The 16,179-nt window shown below is 53.0% G+C and overlaps 1 protein-coding gene across 2 annotated transcripts in view; it reads right to left on the bottom strand.

Annotated features, from left to right (window-relative positions):
• Positions 1-6,974: 6,974 nt before the first annotated feature.
• The window catches only part of PAX7 (paired box 7), a 95,720-nt gene continuing 86,515 nt past the window's right edge, over positions 6,975-16,179 (bottom strand). For both annotated transcript variants that reach the window (XM_046023317.1, XM_046023311.1), the window contains exons 8-9: positions 14,159-14,405; positions 6,975-7,090 (exon numbers count right to left, since the gene is read on the bottom strand). In XM_046023317.1, the coding sequence (XP_045879273.1) occupies positions 6,975-7,090; positions 14,159-14,405 (363 nt within the window). The remainder of the gene's footprint in view (positions 7,091-14,158; positions 14,406-16,179) is intronic.

The following is a 16,179-nucleotide window of genomic DNA, read 5'->3' on the forward strand; positions in this document are numbered from 1 at the left end:
TTTCCATGGGGTCCAGACCATCAGCGTCCACCCTCAGACAAGACCCCTGCTCCACATCTCCAGCACTTCAATATTAGGATGTGACATGGAAGCCTTCTTTCGGAGAGTTCAGTCCCTACCAGTAACAAGCTGTGTGAGCTTGTGCACCTTTCTGACCCTTGGCTTCCTTCCCCATACACTAATGGTGAATTCTTCCCCCCAAGCAATGTTGTCATGCCAATGATATGACAGAAAGGGCATGCATGGCACACCGCAGGAACTTTGTACTCAGTGTTCCCTTTCCCTCTGAGAAGAGACCGTCTTTGTGGTTCATTTAGTGCTACCTCTTTGCCCCATCCTATCTCCAGGGTCCACCCTGGCAAGGGGCACAGAGTGGGCCCTTATAGAAATGTTTGTTTTCACATCATTAGACTCAAGAAAACCCCCTGCATAGGTGGGCATGGGTCCCAAGTGCTGTTCCTGATAGTTCCCTCTCCTATCTCCCAGGCACAGGAGGCATTACACTTCCTTCCTCCTTTCAAGGTCAGTGTGGCCACGTAACTTGCTTTGGCCAATGGAGGGTGAGCAGATGTGTACACCAGCCACTTCAGGTGGACGCTTTAAGAGCCAGCACAGAATTTACCACATCTCTCTTTCATTCTGGTGCCAACAGCCAGCAATGCTCAAGACAATGCCCATTCTCGATCAGGCTGACTATGATGAGTGGTGGTCACAAATAGGAATGAGAACAAAATTAAGCCTTTTTGGTGTTAAAAGCCACGGAGGTTTGAAGTTGTTGGTTACCACATTCTAGCCTGATACAATGGGACAAATGTTATTCCTATTTCAAGGATCAGGGGAAGTGGCTTATCTACCATCACACAGAGGGCACCCGGGACCAAGGACAAGGCTTTACCTGAGGGAGCATTTTGATTCTTTCCAGGGGGGAAGAGAGAGCAGAGGTGACTGGAACCCTGAACCTACTCTCCTGGGTGCTTCTGGGAAGTGAGTCCCCACTCCCTGCAACAGGTGTTTATATCACCAGGGCCAGGAGATTGATTCTGTGCTCAGAGAAAGTCAGTGGCAGCCTGGGGAGTGGAGGGGGTGGGGTTCTGGAAGCTGTGCTTTCAGGTGTTCCAGACTTAACACCACAGCAGATGGAAACCTCATCTCTCTGTCCTATGTGTCCCTCCCTACTCAGAGCCCATGTATCTCCTGTCTCAGGAATTTCTTTCCTTTACTAGTAGATTTTACTCCAGGAAAGATTGTGAAACTCACTCATATAAGATGTGCATGAGCAATGAGACTAGGAACAGAGGCTGCTACGTTACACAGCATTACTGCATTACTGTGGCAATAACTGACTGATACACTTGTCTATCCAATTGTTGTTCTTTCCTTTTCCTTTAGACACAGAAACTTGGTCTTATTCTGGGCAGTAGTATGCCTGGGCAGAAGATTACACTTCTCAGCTTTGCTTGGTCTGTGGGATGGGATTCTTAGAAAAGGTCCCCGAGAGGAGGGTCAGAGAGCTCTCTGAGGGCCTCTAAGGGCAAGTTTGTGTCTGGGGGCAACTTGGCATCACTCAGCACCCAGCACTGAGCATTGCTTTCCCAGGACTGACAGTGGACAGCTCTGAGCCATTGGAGCACTCTCTGGGCCACATTCGAGACCAGCTTTCAGCTCAGTTTATTGTCAGGGTAAAATGAAAGATCCTTAGGGATTATCTAGCTTGTTTAAAAAAAATAGAGAAATAGTGTCTGAGACAGCGAGAAAATTTTCTCAGAACCCGCCTCAAGTCACATGCAGAACTAAGAGCACTTGACCAGTTCTTGACTCTTCCCCATATCTTCCTGACTGACTGAATAACTGCACAGTTGGGGGTGGGAGGGTGGGGAATGTGGGAGGCAGCCCTTGTTCTGACATAAGCTTACTGGATTCCTAGACAGCTGGTGGAAAGCTCATCACCTTGCAGGGATACTAAGTGAGGGAGGGAAGACCCAATCTCCCTCAGTCCTGCTGTGGAGCATTTGGCTGGGTTAGATGGACTCAGTCCATAGAAACACCTTACTAATCCTTCATGTACAATTTCTCCCAGCAATTCCCCCACATTGCCCCTTCCTGTTCAGATTATCTGAGTAAACCAGGACCCTGGAATGACACGGGTATCCTGATTTAGAGCCAGGGGAACATATGTGGAATTGATGCTGCTGTTCCTTGCCCAGATCCCCTTTACTGGGCCAGCGTACCTGTCCCCAGTGGATGTGATGTTGCTGCTAAGGATGCGTTGCTGCACCTTTCTCTGGAGAACTGCCCTCAGCCCACAGGAGCCACATTGACCAGAGCTGCTTGGGCACATTAGCCTTTACTCACCTACCCACATTCCGAGGGACATCCAGCAGCCAGTGAGTGACTGACACTTTGGAACAAAAGGCTGTCCTCCACACTCAAGGTGAGACTAACTCTGTGCTACTCATCCTCCAGAGTTCCCTGCAGTATTAGGTTGAAACTAGACTCTACTTAAAGCTCCCTCTTTGTTTAGCTCCTTCCCGTCCTATGTTATTTCCTTCACTCCCTTATGCATTTCTCTTGAGATCTCTGCCTCCATAAATTCACCTGTCACATCACATTCTGCTTCTTGAGGAGACATGGAAGCTTCCTCCTCCTCCTCCCCCTCCTCCTCCTCTTCTCCCTCTTCTCCTCCCCTTCCTTCTTCTCCCCCTCTTCCCCTCACTCCTCCTCCTCCTCTTCCTTCTTCTCTTCTTCTTCTTCTTTTCTTCTTCTTCTTCATTCACTTCCTCCTCCTCCTTCTCCTCCTCTTTTTTGAAACATGAAAGTTTCTGAGTACTCTCCTACTTTCCAAATTCGATGTTTTGGGAGAGGGCCACAGAGGGCTCTAAATGTAGCAGCAAGAAATCTAGCCTAGTGAACAGAACTGAAATTTCATTAGTGAGATGCTTAAGCAACACCATTCATTGATCAAATATTGATTAGGCATCCACTATATGCCTAACACCTGCTTGGCACTGAAGGACCAAGTGGTCCTACCCTGACCCCTAAATTAGGTCAAACAGCTTCTCAACCACCCCTTGGTTCCTTTTAGGACAGCTGCCTAATGACAATCAATTGAGTACACAGAACCTTGGAAATGCTTTAATTTCTTTTAATGTATAACAGTTACGCCTGAGTTACAGAGGAAGCACTTACAAGCAGGTAGTTAAAGCAAATGCCAGTTTCTCTTTCTAGTCTACTATTCCATATAGCTGAATAAATTATGGTGCGATTATATTTAAACACACACCCTTGTGCCCACAGGCCCACGCACACACCCCACTCACACTCTCATGCATACACACTCACTTATACATGGAGGAATATGGCTGTGAGTCAAACACAGAAACAACCAAGTTGCAATTATTAGGAAGAAGGAATGATCTAGAGTGCTATGTAGATATTTCCCAGGTGGGGGATTGGCCATATTAGAGTTGACAGAAAAAGCATTCAATACACAGTTGTCGCTGAGCGTGTCAAGATGGCGGCCGGAGTACCCCTCCCCCGCCCCCCATTTGGTCTTGGTTAGGTGTCTTTGCAGGACAGAACTGTCAACTTCAAAAAGCGTCCAGTAGTGAAGGGCACATCGGGAGCTTGGCAAGAACATCAACCTGAGAGAGGCTGCAGAGAATGTCTTTTTTGGGCAATCATGGAATTTCACCAAGTTCCAGGATCCAAATCTCAGAATGCTTTGCGAGCTCCATCTAAAACAATGTTGGATCTTGGCAGAGTCTGGGCAAATTCTGGGACCTGTTCTGCTCTCAAGCCATAGTCAGATTGGAAATCTGACCTTCTCATTTTTCTTCTGGGCAAACCTCCCTCTTCATCCTTCTGTCCTTCTCTCTCATTTCTCTATCTCCCTTCTTCATATTCTTCTGGCAAAAGAATGGGAAAGGTAAATCAAGTAAAAAATAAGAGTATAAAGCATAGCTTGGTTCTTACACATCACTTTTTTTCATAGCAAGAGAGAAATACCAAATGAGAAAGCAAAGCAGTAAAAATGAAAGAACCCAACAGCGCCTGGAATGTATAATCTGAAACACACAATATGTAGATATATCCCTACAGATGGTCCCTGGCACTAGCACGACACACACTGTGGGGTTTTCTTTCCTTTTTTAGTATATATATATATATTTATATTTATATAAAAGTCAACTTCCTATAAACGAACAGCACATCACCACATTTCCAACTAATATACAATGAGTTCAGAAGAGGGACCTCCCCCCCCATAGGTAGGACCAACAGCTACTTGTGATAAGTTGGAGGAAACATCTCTTATTTTGCTATGGATTCTATTTACAGAAATGGATGGGGATTGTTTCTGGGCTGGCATGGCCACTGAGTTTCAGGCCTTCTTTCTAGGCTGTGGTCAACCCTCGAGTTTGAAGCCTTGTACGTCTTGTCCCACTTTCTCTCTCCAGTGAAGGGGTGAGCTGCCAACACAAGACAGAGTTTTATGAACTAAGTTGGCCAGACACATTAATACACAAGGTTCTAGGGAAAACCTGTCAGGGTCAGGGTCTCTCTCTGAGGGGGCGGGGCTCCAGGCGGAATAAGTCCCATTTACTACCAAGATGGCGGCTTGGGAGAACTCCAGAGAAGTTGGATATAATAAGTCACTTGGTTTATTCCCATTTCATCACAGGGGGCAGATGTTTGGGATTGGTCCTAGCATAGGAATGTCACCTCCTGGGAGTGAGGCTGGGCAGTTTTAAAGTCACCTGCCTGAGAGCTCTGCTCCTGGGTATGTAAGGGGACTCAGACGATTTCTGAGTCAGTCCTCCAGTGGGGAGGACTGACCATTTAAGGAATGTCAGTGAAGACCATGGTTGATCTTAAAAGCTGCTTCCTGGCTGTGTTGGTTTCAAACACGGGGACCGGGTCACCAGGGGACGACACAGTCTTCCTTTCTGTCCAGAGCTTGAAGGATCAAAAGTCTCCTGCAGTAGATGCTTCATTCGAAACCTTGGCTGAACTCCATGGGCTACACATGTCCAGGTATCTGCTGCTACCAGAAAGTCTATTTGTCCCCACGTATGAATAGGTTCCTCTAAACCAGAGATACAAGCCCCCCCTGGCCACGGTCCAGGACAGGCTTGATATTACCAAGTCTGAAGATGAGAAGCAGGTGAACATCTGTTACAGAGGAGGCGTCCATGCAGGAAAGCATCCTAGCATCTTGCTAGTCCAGTTCCCCAGTAGGGAGGAACTCAGGTTGACTCCCAAGGCAGCAGCCCTTCCCTCCGGGAATGTCTTGTTGGCTGAGAGCAAGGGGCACGGGTTGAGCAAAGAGGTGGCCTCACATGCCCAGGTGGGGACAAGCAATCTGGCCCAGTCTCTGCAGATTCAGTGCTGTGTCTCCTGTCACAAGTGCCTTTAACCTAGCAGCACTTGATAAAGGTGATCCAAGGGTAGATTATAATCATGAAGATGGCGAAGATGAATACAATTTTGAAAGTAGGTGAAGGTGGTGGAAAGTCCCCAGGGAGGCATAGTCAGGGGCTTGAACCATTCCCCAAATGTCTCGACTTTTAAAGAGAAGGGATATGAGGAAGCCATGGGTGTGGCCAAGGAAGGCGCCTTTCCCTTATTCTCTGGAACCTTTGGCGTCCCCCACCTGTACAGGAGTGTTGGCCTGAAGACTGGCCACAGATATCACCACCCCCACCCCGGCTGTGCTGGGTGACCAGACAAGGCCCACTCAGCCTAGAGTGGATCAACACTGAAAGGTGCCACTGTCAGTGGGACAGGGACACGACCCCCTCACCCCAAATGTTAAGGGGAATCGGTAGTCTTGTCTGTGGGTAAGCAGTCCTTGCTGGTCCAAGAAACCTCCTCCAGAGTTCCAAGGGAAGCTCTGTGTACCCCAGCAGCTTAAAGGGCAGATGGAGGACCGCTTTCCAGAGGTTCAGGTCTCCGAGGGAGGCTCTGGGAGAGATTGCAGCTCCATGGGTTGTGGACTCAAAGGCATAACCCTGAAGACTTTGGTGACAAAGGTCTGATGCCCACAAGGAGAGGGACCCCAGCTATGAAGCCCCCTTCTGAGCCTGCCCTCTGCCTCTTCACACAAAACTTGCTCCCTCCCCCTCCCATCTGATTCAGAAAATGAGAAAACTGAAGGGCTCGTGGGCTCCCCAGACCCCACATGGGATGGGCGAGATTGGCATTTGGGCTTCAGTCTAGACGCCTGCTGCCTCTAGGTGCCTAGGTTGGGTCCTTGTACCTGGCAGCCCACTGCTGGTGAACCCTGCCTCCTGGGAGGCCTCTATCTGCCCTTTTTGGTCCCCCTTCCTGGGCTAGATTCCTCTCCTACACCCAGCAGAGGTGTGTGGGGAGGGTCCTGGAGTCCTCAGAATTCCTGGGTGATTCCCCTGGGAAAACCACAGGGCTAGGGTCCTCTCTCTGCTGACATCCCAGCATCCAAAGGTGGAATGAGCTCTGGTTCTGGGCCCGAGCTAGAGATCCACCTGCGAGGGCTGGTTCCCAGTGCTTCCAGCTAAGAGTGACTCTCTGAGCTCCACCCCTACCTCTGGCCAGGGAACTCACTGGAGTCCAGTCCAAAGGGCTCTAGTACCTCCATCCTCCTTTGGGTACCCAAGGTACTCTCTTCAGGGTGAGCTTCCATATCTGTGCCTGAGATAGCACAGAGACCAGGACAGGATGTGACTTGGTGGGGGGGGGGGGTGCTGCAGGCTTAACCAGAAACCCTCCGGGGGAGACAGTGGAAGGGCAGACTCCAAGGGGGTCACTCTGGGCTCCTGAACATAGGTGAATGGTAGACTGGCTGCACATCTCCAGAGGGCTGGCTATGAGAAGGGAATGGGCTCCTTTCCTGGCCTCCTGGGATCCCAGGGCAATGAAAGGACGGAGGCTGGGAGGCTCAGGGATCAGTAAGGGCTGGACTGGGACTTGGTCTGGGGCAAGTTGTCCCAGGGGCCCTAGTAGGCCTGGCCAGTTTCCACAGGCAGGAGTCCCAGCACAGCAGAATGCTCCCCAAGCTTCATACGACGCTGTGTGGAGAGGCTCACGTTTTTGGCCAGGTAATCAACAGCAGCTGGAGGAAAAAAAAAAAAGAGAGAGACAAACTCCTAGAAATTGAGGTTCTTTTTGCCGATTCTTCCATCTGCCCCACATCCATCCATCCATCTATACGTACATACATACATTTATTCATTCATTCATTCATCCATCCACCCTTCTGTCTATTTGTTCTTCAGTCCATCCATCCAACTAACCATCCATCCATCCATCCATCCATCCATCCATCCATCCATCCATCCATCTTTTCATGAAACTCTTCCTCTTATCTCCGCTCTGACCACGAACAAATATTTACTTAACACTTACTATTTGCTCAGCTCTCTCATGGGTTCTGTAAGAAGGTACAGAGGATATCTACACTGCTGAGTGAAGATATTAGTTCCAACACACCTGTATGTATGTCTGCTATGGGGAAAGTCCGGTGAATCCCACAGAGCCCAGGTAGTAATGAGGGCAAGGTCCTTCTGTCTTCTCTGGACCCTGAGCCCAGCTCATGGATGAGGCAAAGCAACATCCCTTACTCAAAAGCAAAGCAGATATTAAGAGCCTCTTACGGTTTTGGGGGGTGGGAGGGATGGGGTGGCTGGGTGATGGACATTGGGAAGGGCGTGTGCTATGGTGAGTGCTGTGAATTGTGTAAGACTGATGACTCACAGACCTGTACCCCTGAAACAAATAATACATTATATGTTAATAAAAATTTTAAAAAAAGAAGCAAAGCAGAATTTGCAATTGAGCTGAAGGGTCAATGCAGAAGAAGCCAGGACCCCGATATGCAGAAAGCTGAGACCTTTAGCTTTGAAGTTCTGGCCATCCAGAGTGGGGAGAGGACAGTCTGAGGGGGTGTACTTGTGTGCATGCATGAACAGTGGAAACGAAAACCTCTGTGTAGTCATGGGCACGAACGTGAATGTTCACATATGAACAAGGCTCACGCATGTACACGCGGGTAAGCCGTGTGTACCTGTGTGAGTAGAACAGTGGGGATGCCTGTGCACACACAGGTAGGAGCGTACAGGTGAGTGGCACCTAAGCCAGGTACACGTGTCAGTGGATATGTGTGTGTGCAGGTGTGACTGCTGGATGAAGCGTGCATGTGTTCTGTCTTGATTGTATGAACTGTGCCTGCATGAGGCTACAGAAGAAATCAGCCCTGACCAGGTGACTTGGCTGGCATGTGACCAAGGTCTCTTGAGGCACAGAGATGCCTCCTCCCAAGCCAGAATCCATGGCTGTGGCCAATCCAAATCCTGGGATCTCTTGGATCCAGAGGTGAGAAGAAAATCGAATGAGTGCTGCCTTGGAATCACGAGGCCCGGCCCAATACTCTCCCTGTCACCTGCCCACTGAGGGACCGTGAGGGTAGGGCCAGGAGGTGTGGGCACAGCCAGTGGGCAAGGCCCAGGGAAGTGAGATGGGCAGTTATTAGTCATTGAGGCCATATTCCCTAGAGGTTCAAATACTGCACCCACCAACTTTTACTCTGGGGCACACCAGCTCACCTACACAAGCCTCAGTTTGTGATCCGGGGCACACCAGCTCACCTACACAAGCCTCAGTTTCCCTGTCTATAGAATGGGGATGATGATAGCACCTAGGTCAAAGAATTGTGGGGAATGAGGTGAGAAAATGTGTATGAAGAGGTTCATCAGTGCTCAGTGAGCTCAATGGCCTTGGGCTCTTGTAGGATTGGGATTCAGTGAACGGATGTGACCTTTGATGAAGGTAGGAAGGAAATGAGGTGTGAATGAAACAACTCAGAGTCCCAGCTATCTCTGGTTCATGCAGCTTTGGGCAAGTCGCTTTGCTTCTCCAGGCTGGTTTCTTTGTCTATAAAATGGGTACAATAAATCCCAGCCTCCTCAAGGGCTTTTATGAGGATTAAATGAGATGATGCACTTTAAGATGCTGGGCATAGAGGGCTCAGGGATTGTACCTAGTTTCCCAAAGGATATGCAAATGTCCTGGGGTTTTTGGAGTGCCTGGATGGGCCCTGTGTTCCTCAGCTTCCCAGGTTCTTGGGCTGGAGCTGAGCCCCCAAGTGGTGTCCCTGAGGTCACCCAGCCTCCAGACTCCCAGCTGGTAGCACAGAGGTGGTGGTGGCCAGCCTTGCCCTGCCTTGGGTTGGCCCCTCACTCTGGGTGGAAGCATGAGAAGCTCTGATCTCTGGCCTCAAGCTCTCATCTCTGCTCCTTGGAGCAGGTCTTATCTGGGTCCTGGGGGCAGGAAGAGAGGAAGGAGCTGCTGCCTACTGAGCTGGTGCTCCGCCCATCCTGGTCTAAGCACTTCCCGTGTGCTCACTTCCACGATCCCATTTTACAGATGATGTGGCTGAGGCCTGGCCCTAAGACACTGTGTAACTTGAAAGGTCATATGGCTCTTAGCCTGTGGAGCCAGATTTCAAGGCCAGGTGTTCTGGTGCCAGCTCCTAACCACCCCCACGCCTTCAGTGGCAGCATCCTACAGAGGAACCCCTGATGTGTGCATAGCACTTAAGGGGTTACGAAGCACTCTACACCCCAAATCCTGCACTGGCCCCATTCTCTACTCTAGGAAATGTGAGGGGTCCCAGGGCACATGGTCAAGTCAGGTGACCTTTCCTGACTAGCTGAAGGCTCTGCCTGCTCCTCCTGATTGTGCCTCATACCTGACTCTATGCTGGGCTCTCCAGCTCTTCCAGGGGGTGGAATGGAAAGGTCTGGCTCAGAGGAACAATCAGAAAGACAAAGCCTGATCCCTCCTGTTTTGTGCACTCACTATGGGCTGGGTGGACGCAGTCTCATTTCACCTCTCACCGATCCCAACAATCTCAACAATGGTACAGCTGTTCCCATTTTCCAGTTGTGGAAACTGAGGCACAGAAAGGTTGCTGACCCACAGTCGGACATAGCATGTGAGCTGGAGGAACCCAAATTTGTCCTGCTTGTGCCTGTGGTCACTCTGGGTCATCCTTTTCAGCCTCTCGCGGCTGCCAGCCAGGGCTCAGCGCACAGTAGGACCCACATCCTGTCAAGATGGGCAGGAGACTCCAAGAAACTCAACTTTGCTGATGAGCAGCCAACTTCAAGGGCACCCCTCCTGCCGCAGAGCCTGCCTCTCCCTGGGGTCGAGCCGGAGGCCGGTGAGGGCAGGGCTGTGACATTTCTCATTATGGCCTCTGTCAATGGCCCTCCCTGTCCCTCTGTCTCTCCGTGTCCCTTCTCCTCTGCCTTGTGCCCGCTCCTGGGCTCTAAATGTCTCAAATTAGATTAAGCGGGAGTTGGCAGGAGATGCCAACCAGTAAACAAATCTCAGCCATCACTGCCTCGTCAGCCCGCGGCCCCAGAGGAGGACCCTTCTAGACACAAATTCTTATTAGACTTGTCAGATCTATTAAAATTCTTTTCACACTTCTGCGTTCTATCAGCCCCATCATTAGTACGGCCCTGGCCTCTGGGAACACCAGGGCCATACTAATCTGCTGTGTGCCCCGTCCCTGCCCCCTGCCCCCACCCCCTCCAGGGACAGGAGAGACAGACAGATGGACGGATGATGGCCGGGCACAAGAAAAGAAGGTGTGGAGGTGTCCCTGGGAAGACAAGGGGCCCAGGGAGAGGAGTGGACTCTCCAGCTGAGGAGTCTGGCCACGTGCACGCGCCCCACCCACCAGCAAGGCTCTCCGGGGGCGGGGCTGTGGGCGTGGCTGCGTTCACACAGAGGCGGGATCTCAGGCAAATAGCCTCTCTGGGATCCCCTTCCTCCTCTGTCCAGGAGGAATAAACCACGTGCACCACATAGGGCAGCCATGAGAGCGAGACCCACAGCAGGTGTTCAATAAACTTCGAAGCCATGTGTTTAGACACACGTTAGTGCACACTCAGGAATCAATCTGTGTGTGTGCAGCTCTCCGCACACTGGTGCCTGTGGGGTCGTGGACGTGAATCTGGCCGAGATGTGTATCATTACTGAGTATCTGACACAAGTCGGTGGTTTGGCCAAAAGAGAAACGGGTTGGAAGTTAGGGGACCTAGGGCCCACCATTCACCTCCTGTGTGACCTTGAGGAAGTCCCTAGTCCCTCAGAGACTTAGCGCTCACATCTGTAAGCTGTGGACAAATAAAGTCTACTTGGGGTGGGGTTTTGAGGATGGCGTGAAATGAGGGCCATGCAATCAGCCCCATGCCTGGGCGGGACTTATGCTCGGGACAGATGGGAGCAGGGGATGGGCAGACCTGGGCACAGAGGCTGTCTGGGAATGTGCACTCTTGCACATGGGCTGGGAATCCAGTCATAGGTGTATTCGGTCTCTCACCAACATGGGGCAGGTGGTCAGTGGCAACGTGATGTGTCCCTGTCCCTGGCTGTCCCAGAAGGTCAAAAGCGAGGAAGAAGGTGCAATGGAAAATCTCTGGGGGGGGGGGGTTTCGTCCCTGGATTCCCATTTCCCAGATGGCAAAACTGAGGCTTAGGGCCAGGGATATCTAGGGGCAGAATCAGTGATAGTGGGGCCAACTCTTCCTTGAGCCCCTCCCAGCCCAACCCTGGGAACTTTGTGGGTAGGGGTGGGGTCTGCCCCAGGGATGCCTTCTGGATAGGGCTGGAGAATATGGCTCCAGAGGAGCTCTGAGCCACCCCCTGGAGGAGCCAGGGAGGCAGGGCTGGAGCTAGAAGGGGAGAGTGAGGAGAATGGAAAGGAGGGAAGGGGGAGGGGGAGGGGAAATGGCTCTGGCCAGCTTCTCCCCTAGCAGAGGGGGCACAAACACTCCTTTCTCGCCTCCTGGGCCCTTTCCCTTTTGATCCCCCCTCCCTTGCAGCCCCCGTGCTGACTCTGGGGTTAATTTTATTTCCGACTTGGGCAGGCAGCCCTGGAGCAGGGCGCGGGGCTCCGGCTGTGACTAACGCCCGCCCCAGGCCGCCGCTGCCTCCACGGAGCCGCTCTCAACTCTTTATCAAGAGCATGTGTGTCCTGCTCGCCCTGCCCAGGCACGGGGGCTGGGGCTGGGGATCGCCCTGGGTCCCTCTGGAAACACTCGCGTGCACACATGCGAGCCTGCCCTCCACCCTACCTGCACACACGTGCTCTACCGGCCACACACACGTGTCCCTCACGCGCGCCACTCCACGCCGGCATGGCTACACACACGGGCAACACCACATGTCCGTGCCCTGAGGCACAGCTCTACACAGGTGCATGCGGCCTTGCCTAGGTACACGCCGTAGCACACACGCACCCAGATTTACACACCGCCCGTGCAGTGTGTGTGCCGGTACCCATGTACTCCAGGACATTTACGGATCCACGGACACAGGCAAGCGTCTGTGTACACCAGAACGCACACGTAGACGCTCAGATATGGACCACGTGTACGTATCTGCACACCCTTACACACGTCTGTACACACGTGCACCTGCTCGTTACACACGTCCCCAGAGTGACATACGCCCATCACAGACATCACACATGCAGGCACACCACCTGTGCACACCCGAGTATACACGGAAACACACGTGTGTAAGCAGGACAGACACACTCACTCACAGGACCAGATGTGAGCACTTTGCGTGTTCACACATAGACTCACACGCCTATCACGTGGACGCAACAGGCTCATTTAAACTCAGACACGTGAACAGCCATGTGGACACACACTCACATGTGCCCCTCACACACTCACACATACAGCACACACTCACAAGGATGTGTGGGCAAACACGTGTGTGCTGAATGACAGGACACACACAGACACACGAATCATACCTATCTATGCTGTGTGTGTTCTCGTACACATAGGTGCACACACACGCACGAACACACACAAACACACACACACGGGACGGGGGCCATGAGCACAGCTTGGAGGTGGAGGCCGGCACAGCTGGCCCTCATTTAGCTGTGGAGGCCAAGGCCGAGCGAGGAGGAGCGGCTGGTGTGGGGGGCAGGAAGCAGAGGTCAGGGAGGCCGGCCGGGCGGCGGCGGAGGGGGGCAGAGGACACCCTCAGGCTGGGACCTCAGCCTCTCACCCAATGCCCTTCTGATTAGTTTGACACCAGCAGGTGAGGCCTTTGCCAGGAGTGGGGGGAGGAGAGGAGCCTCCTCCCGGTGACCCCGGCTCCCAGTACCTCCCGCCTGCCCTCACACTGCCCTGTCTGGCAGCTGGAGGCTGTGGCTGGGTCACTCTGCCTTTTGTAGCCTCTGGTCCGAGGGTCACCCGCCCCCCCCTTCCCCACCCCGCATCTAGGCAAGGTGCCAGGGCGATGGTGGCCAGGAAGGGCACGTGAAACCAGCTCAAAGTTTGGGGCAAACAGGGCTGAGGACGGTGGGGGGTTGGGTACGGGCCAGAGAGGAAAATCCAGCTGTCCCCCCGCACCCGGGGGCAGAAAGGGTCAGGGTCCCTAGAACCGCACCATCCATCATGGCAGCCGCCAGTCACATGTGGCCCTTGAGCCCCTGAAACATGGCCATGCCACCGAGGAACGGGATTTTACATTTTAATTTAATTTTATCTAATTTAAATGTGAAAAACCAAAATTCGATTTAGCTTAATGATTGGGAAACTTTACAGTATATCGGGAACAACTAGAGTGTGTAAATCCACTACTCTGTTGTAATTTTATGAAATTTAAATACGGATTGAGTAGTTCTATGAAAACTTAAGTGTCTGAGTTAAAGGGACTGAATTTCAAAGACGCCGCATGAGAAAAGAAACGTGAGAACATCTCACTCATAACTCAGTCTGGATTCCGTGTCAAAATGATCGTTTCAGATCTACCGGGTCAAACAAAAGATATTAGCGAAAAATCATTCCACTTGCTTCTCCTTACATTTTCAGCTGTGGCTACCAGGAAATTGAAAATGCCCTTCGTGGCTCCTAGTACGGTTCTATGGGACAGCACTGCTCTAGAACCACAGTAGCGGGAGTGCAGGGCCCGGGCTCAGGATCAGCTTAAGACAACAGCCCGTTCTTTCTGGGCCTCGATTTTCTCGTCTGTGAAATGGGCGCTCCCACCCCAACACCACCTTGCAGCTCTCTACAAATCAACAGACCGTCCTCGGAGTAGGACAGGAAGGGGGAGGAGGACGCCTGGGGCGCCAGGCACTCACTTTGGCCGTACTGGCCGTACTGGTAGCCAGCCACGGGGTCCACGCTGTAGCCGGTGGTGCTGTAGGTAGGCGGGCAGTAGGACTGGGAGGTGGGCAGGCTGTCTCCCGGCTTGATGGAGTCAGCCCGCTGGCTGCAGCTGGCTGAGATGGACGTGGCCGAGTCCAGCCCACCGTGCAGCGGGGAGATGGAGAAGTCGGCCTGTGGCTGCGGCGGCACGGCGCTGGGGTTGCTCAGAATGCTCATTACCTGTGGGGGAGAAATGGTCAGCGCGGCCCGAGTGGCGGGCATGGGGTGCTCGGAGGACGGGCCCTTGGCTGGGGTTGCTCCCTCGACATCCCCGTGCAGCACTGAGAGCCTCAGTTCACCAGGTTTGCTAGCCCCTGTGGGTAAGACATTTGGTGGTTTCTCCTGGTCGGATCCTGACCCATGGAATGACCCCTCATTCAGAGCTCCAGGAGGGCAGGGGAGGGCCACGTTCCCCTCCTGGGTATCCCAGGCCTGGCTCTAAGAGACATCTGGTGCCTGTCGCATGAATGAATAAACCCACAAACTAGCTGATGTCTCTCCCATCAGACAGGGGCTCCTCCGAGACAGGAGACCGTGCCTCCCCTGTCAGACTCGGAGGTCCCCATCTTCCAACACAGAGGTTAGAACAGGACTCTGGATCTCGTCCAACTTCACCCCTGGTCCTGAGGCAGGCCTGCTCTGCTCTTGACTTGGAGATCCTGCCCCTACAATGCCAACATCCACGGTCAATGCTTTTGAAGAGCCTCGCGGGTATCTTTCTCTGACTCTGGTAACTCTCAGATGTCTGTGATCCTCACCTTGTCCCTGCTTGGCCGGGACAGCAAATAGGACTGGTGATCCCAGCCTGGCAGGGGGAGGCTCACCTCTCCACACTCAGCTTAAAGAACCTGGTGTCGGTTCACTGATGTGTTCACTTCTTCCTTCAACAAACATGCACTGATGGGACTACAGCCCCAGGCCTCGGGCAGGGCCCTGGGTCTTCAGAGGAGGAAGAACCATGGTCCCTGCCCTCGGCAGGGGGGATGTTCTACGTCTGGTGGAGGAGGCAGCAGGGAGCAGACCATCAGGATATGAAGCGGTGAGGGGCGCGACAGAGTCCGCTCGGCGGGAGCTCTGGGAACCCCGGGAAGGGCCAGCCCGGTGGTCCAGGAAGGCTTCTGGAGGAGGTGACGGCTGCTGTCCAGCTCTCCAGGAGAGATGGGGAAAGGCGGGGCAGGCAGCGAGGCGTCCCTCTGTGTGGAAGCGCGGGTGTCCCGTCCCGTCCCGGGAGATGATGGAGAGGCAGGCCCTTGTGCTGCCGACCCACAGGGCCCAGGACCCTGCTGGCCTCCTGGGGATGTCACATGCCTTGTGGGAGGGAGGCTTCAGCGTCAGGTGGGAAGCCCAGCTGCTAACCCGCCCAGCAGGGAGCTGAAGCAGCAGGCTTGCTCTGAGCCGAGTGCACGGCTGTTTCTCTGGTTTCCCCACCTGCCTGTCGGGAGAAGACAGCCTAGAGACATCAGAGCAATGATCTTGTTGCCAACGGGATGCCTTCTAGAAACTTCTACCTTTTCCTCTGTGACTTGTCCCTACCAGAAACACTGAGGCAGGGCGGGGGTCGAGTGCATGGATAGGGAATCCTCAGGCCAGGGACAGCCCCTGATCTTCTCCACTGACAGCCTTAGGTGTCCCTTAGCAATGTGGTTGCCCGCAGTCCTGAGGAAAAGACATGACGACTGTCCCTAATTCAGAGGGTGGCTGCGGGGCACGAGTTGGTGTCTGTGTGCAGATGGCTTTGCGCCAGGCCAGCGCTCCTGGAAACAGGGCCCCAGCGTCCCCGGGCCGTGTCCTCTCTTTCTCCTTCCTTTCCTTCGTCTTGGCATGAACTCACACGGCTCTCCCAGTCCAGAGGCCTACCGAGGTGTGCGAGGCTGCGCCGTGAGGCCTCTTCCTCCGACAAAGTAACAGAGACCTTCAAAAGGCTAAGGCCTCTCCAGACCTCAACGCAAGCCTG

The sequence above is a fragment of the Meles meles genome, chromosome 1, assembly GCF_922984935.1.
Source record: "Meles meles chromosome 1, mMelMel3.1 paternal haplotype, whole genome shotgun sequence".
Lineage (NCBI taxonomy): Eukaryota > Metazoa > Chordata > Mammalia > Carnivora > Mustelidae > Meles > Meles meles.